This window comes from Armigeres subalbatus, chromosome 3, assembly GCF_024139115.2.
Source record: "Armigeres subalbatus isolate Guangzhou_Male chromosome 3, GZ_Asu_2, whole genome shotgun sequence".
NCBI lineage: Eukaryota > Metazoa > Arthropoda > Insecta > Diptera > Culicidae > Armigeres > Armigeres subalbatus.
This window is the reverse complement of record NC_085141.1, coordinates 8,653,931-8,659,093: the sequence shown is the minus strand read 5'-3', so window position 1 is coordinate 8,659,093 and position 5,163 is coordinate 8,653,931. Positions and strand designations below refer to the sequence as shown.

The 5,163-nt window shown below is 49.2% G+C and overlaps 2 protein-coding genes across 2 annotated transcripts; both read left to right on the top strand.

Moving 5' to 3' along the window:
* Positions 1–1,060: 1,060 nt before the first annotated feature.
* Positions 1,061–1,925, top strand: LOC134221453 (uncharacterized). Its single transcript, XM_062700643.1, has 2 exons — positions 1,061–1,522; positions 1,602–1,925. Exons 1-2 carry the CDS (start codon positions 1,061–1,063, stop codon positions 1,923–1,925), a joined length of 786 nt encoding a protein of 261 aa, XP_062556627.1.
* Positions 1,926–3,692: 1,767 nt separating this feature from the next.
* Positions 3,693–4,828, top strand: LOC134221452 (uncharacterized). The gene is made up of 2 exons (XM_062700642.1): positions 3,693–3,831; positions 3,999–4,828. The coding sequence occupies exons 1-2, from the start codon at positions 3,693–3,695 to the stop codon at positions 4,826–4,828; spliced, it is 969 nt and encodes a 322-aa protein (XP_062556626.1).
* Positions 4,829–5,163: the final 335 nt, after the last annotated feature.

Here is a 5,163-nt window from a genome sequence, read left to right as displayed (position 1 = left end):
GGGTAAAAAGACAATGTAGATTCCATATTTATTAAAATTGTTGGGTTTATTAATTTCAAATTATTTTCTTTTTATTATTTCTTTGCATTACTGGTCAAAAGCACTTGGTTGAACCGCGAGACCGCGCAAAGTAGTGCATCGTGTGTAGCTTCTATTCATTCGTGTTGTTAGTTTTGTGTGCTTCGAACCTACAGCGTTCGGTTGGCAGTTTGGCGCGCACATTCCGAATATTGACCAAATGGACTTTTCCCGTCAACAATTTTATTGGGGTAATCGATTAATTCTCTTATTTAGGATAAACTCCGGGCCCTCCTTAGCCGTGCGGTAAGACGCGCGGCTACAAAGCAAGACCATGCTGAGGGTGGCTGGGTTCGATTCCCGGTGCCGCCACGGTGCCTTAATTCAGCCAAAATGATAACAAGTTCAGTTATCAATATGTTCGATAACCGGATAATAGAATTTGTTATCAATTAGTTATTCATTTTTGCTCGGGAAGGTGGCCGGCAAAAACCCACCAAAATCAAGTTCGCAGCCAACGCCGCTGCATCCTCCAATTCCTCCTCACTGTGTCTACTGTCCTGTTCCGACAATCACGTCCTACGAAACTGCCCTGTCTTTCTCGGGAAGGATGTAAGCCTTCGTCGAGAATTCGTCACGTTGAAGCGGTTGTGTTGGAACTGTCTGTGCAGCGGACATCAGTCGAAGAAGTGTACATCGAAGTTCTCATGTCGTACGTGCCACGAAAGACACCATTCGCTGCTTCATGATCCTGCTTTATCGTCATCGAGTTCAACCGTGTCATCTACTATTCCCGTTCAACAACCGTCTCCGTCCACTAGTGTGGGCACTCGGAGCTCCGCTCCTCTTCGGCACAGTTGCCGACCATACCACTAAACATCTCGTCGTGGAACATTCCCAGGGTTGGTCTCGCTGACCCACAATTCCACATTCCAGGGAGGATAGACCTCGTTATCGGCAGTGAAGCCTTCTGGGAGATTCATAGTGGTCGGAAGATTCCGTTAGGGGACGGACTTCCATGGTTGACTGAAACACTATTCGGATGTGCTGTCGCTGGCACCGCATCCAGTCAACACATTTTATTCCTCGGATCTGCAACCTTTGTACGAAAGATGATCCGTTAGAAGCTACGCTTAAGAAGTTCTGGGAAATCGAGGACATCTCCGAAGGACCAGCACTATCCGTTGAACAAGATCGTTGTGAGAAGCACTACGTAGCTACTACCACCCGCGATCCTTTTGGAAGGTATATCGTCAGTCTTCCTCGAACCGACAATCCCGATTTTGTCCTAGGAAGCTCAAGGGATATCGCCGATCGCCGTCTTATGAGTGTCGAGCGGCGTCTCGAACATGATTCTGCCCCCAAGGACGCATATCATCGTTTTATGGACGAATACTTCCAGTTAGGGCATATGAAGAAGCTTGACGATCCGGTAGACGACGATCAAACGCACTGCTACGTACCGCACCACGCCGTCTTCAAAGAGTCAAGCACATCTACAAAGGTTAGAGTCGATTTCGATGCGTCGTGCAAAACATCCTCCGGATGTTCATTAAACACTTTTGGTTGGACCAGTCGTTCAGGAGGATCTGCTCTCCATCGTGCTGCGTTTCCGCACTTGCTGCGTCGCTATTGTCGCCGACGTGGAGAAAATGTATCGGCAGATGCTCCACTCTCCGGAAGACCGCAAATTCCTACGGATTCGCTTCCGGACCAACTCCAATGACCCTATTTTCACTTACGAGCTGCAAACGGTGACCTACGGCACCGCGTCTGTTCCGTACCTTGCAACCAGGACTGTGCAGCAGATTGCACGCGACAATGGGAACCAGTTTCCAGCTGCAGTAGATCCAGTCATTTACGATTTCCTTTCGGGTGCTGATGACGTAGATCTGCAATTGAAGTGAGGCAACAAGTGACGTCGATGCTGAAAACTGCAGGCTTCCCAATCAAGAAATGGGCATCGAATGTTCCGCATGTTCTACATGGTGTTCCATGGGAAGATTTAGCTGTTCAACCGCTGCATGAACTTCAGGACGAGTAGGCTATTTCGACTATGGGTCTCGTGTGGGTGCCGAGAACCGACGCACTACGGTTCAAAGTCCAGCTACCTCCACCGGCCATAGTCCTGACAAAGCGAAAAGTGATGTCTTACATCGCGCAAATCTTCGATCCACTTGGTCTTGTGGGTCCTACAATTGTGGTGGCCAAACTATTCATGCAGCGTTTATGGGCACTGAAGCAGAATGGGGAGGCCTGTGAGTGGGATACAGCACTCCCAACCAAGCTACAGGAGGAGTGGAAGGCGTTTCATAACACTCTACATTTACTGAGCGAAGTTCGTGTCCCACGATTTGTTTCGCTTCCAAACGCCGTCAATCTCCAACTCCACTTCCTCGCCGACGCCTCTCAAGGAGCTTACGAATCCTGTTGCTACGTACGAGCAAAAACCAGTGGTATATCTGTTCAGCTATTGACGGCAAAATCAAATGTCGCGCCGTTATCCAGTCGACATTCCATCGCCCGCCTGGAACTCTGTGCTGCACGACTATCAACGCAGCTATTTGAGAAGGTGGTTTTCGCCTTGAAGATGTCACCATCCGCTTATTTTTGGACGGACTCCACTACCGTTCTCCATTGGCTACGATCTCCTCCGAACCGTTGGAAGGCTTTCGTAGCAAACCGAGTGTCACAAATCCAGCACTCGACCGATGTCAGTCACTGGGAGCACGTATTCGGTCTCGAAAATCCCGCTGACGATATTCCACGTGGACTCAACTCTGTCGACATGCTACAATGCAAGCGCTGGTGGAACGGCCCAATCTGGTTGTCACTAGTTCCAGATCACTGGCCAAATGTCATTCCCACTGAAGAAGTAGCAGCAGATACTACTGCCGAAGAACGCAATGTGCAACACGTTGCATTGAGCGTCATTCAGAAGGATTTCCACGATAATCTGTTCGCACGCTACTTCAGTTTCTCCAAGCTTCGTCGCGTTACTGCATTCTGTTTACGATACCTGCAATCCTTGTGATCACGCGCAGTACTGCGCCAAACGGATGCAGATAGCTACCACCAACTCAATATTCGCAACGATACCGTTTCTCCAGTCTCCACCGAAGAATTGCAACGTGCTGAACTTCATCTGTGTCGGCTAGCTCAACAACAGTCGTTTCCTGCAGAAATCTCTAACCCAGAGCTTCCCTAACTTTTGGGTATGCGACCCACCTAGCAAAATTCTATATGTCTCGCGACCCACCTGTGAAAAAAATGCATTTTACCAAGTAGTATTAAGCATTAATTGAATCAGAATGTCATCTGTTTCGGCAAGTTTTACAAAAATATTCACGTTACCTTCATGTACAAATGCAAAAAATGACAAACATGATATTGTTTGTCAAAATGTTTTTATTTTACTTCATTAAGGGGACAGCTTTTAGGCATAAATGTTTTCTAAAATAGCGTGGTGATGAATATTTAAAATAAAATGCGGTTCGAACTGGAAATTATTTTCCTGAAAAAATGATCAAAAGGTTCGGCATTCAAGCAGCAATTAATATTTGTTCTATGCGACCCACCAACAATCCGCTCGCGACCCCCTTGGGGGTCGGGACCCACAGTTTGGGAAACCATGCAACCTATCGAGCGATGAATCAGTCATTAAATCATCCGCCATGAAGTGGCTGAAGCCATACATCGACAAAGATCGCATTATTCGCGTCGGTGGCCGGCTGCGGAACTCCACACTCTCCGATTACGTCAAGCATCCTTCCGTACTCTCTGCCAATTACCCGCTGTCGACTCTGCTGGCTAGTTTCTCTCACTTGAAGCTACTGCACGCCGCAACTCATGCTAGCACACTGCGCCAAAAGTTTTGAATTCGTGGCAGAAAGAATAAATTTGTCCAAATCCGTTTTCCACCATTGATCTTCCGGCATCGCGAGTCTCACCAACTCGTCTATTCTACGTCTGTGGAGTAGACTACTGTGGACCGTTCCTGCTGAAGGCAACCGTCCGCAATCGTGCTCTAACCAAGGCTTACGTGGCAATTTTCGTTTGCTTCGCCACGAGAGCCGTCCACATCGAGCTTGTTAGCGACCTCACTACAGCTGCTTTCCTGGTAGCCCTCCGTCGTGTGGTTGCTCGAAGAGGAAGAATCGCCGAGCTGCACTCGGACAATGCGACAACTTTCAAGGGTGCGTCACACGCACTCAACCGTATCTACCAGATGCTGAAGGTAGACAACAACGATTGGGATCGGATCTTCAATTGGTGTGCGGAGAACGAGATTCGGTGGAAGTTTATTCCGCCATGTGCACCGCACTTTGGCGGGCTTTGGGAGGGTGCAGTCAAGTCAGCGAAGAAGTATCTCCTGAAAACAGTAGGCAACACCAACATTGCCTATGAACAGATGTTGACTCTACTGGCACAGGTCGAAATGTGCCTCAATTCCCGTCCGCTGACTTCGATGCCGAGTGAACCGTCCGATCTGGAGGTCCTAACTCCAGGACACTTCCTCGTCGGGACCAACCTTCAAGCGGTACCCGATGCCGATTTGCGTGGAATTCCTGACAACCGTCTGGAAGCTTACGACGTGGTCCAGAAGCATCTCCAGAACATCTGGGCCCACTGGTACCCGGAGTACCTTCAACAGCTGCAGTCACGGGCAACGAAACGCTGCAATCCCCCGGTCACCGTTGAGGTGGGCCGCATCGTCGTCGTGAAGGAAGACAACATCCCTCCTGCTAGGTGGCCACTCGGGCGTATTATGATTCTGCACCCGGGCAAGGAGGGGTCGTCCGCGTCGTAACTTTACGCACTGCCTCGGGGAAGGACATCGTTCGTGCCGTAGCCAAGATCGCTCTACTGCCATCACCGGATCCAAGTATCTGAAACCGTCGTTCCAGGTAGAGCAACCCGCAAGGGAGAACTTGCTCGAAGCGCACCTGCACTTTTTTTTTTTTTACAAGGGAGAATGCATTTACACACTAACCCAGTACACGTGCATTGTAGTTGCCAAACTACCACACGGAAGTGTACTGGAGTGTCGGACTAGACCATACCGGTAATACCGACTTAACTCCCTTGGGCTCCACCATCGTTTCCCCCAGGAACTACCTCCCAGTACTACTTCTGGGGGATGGC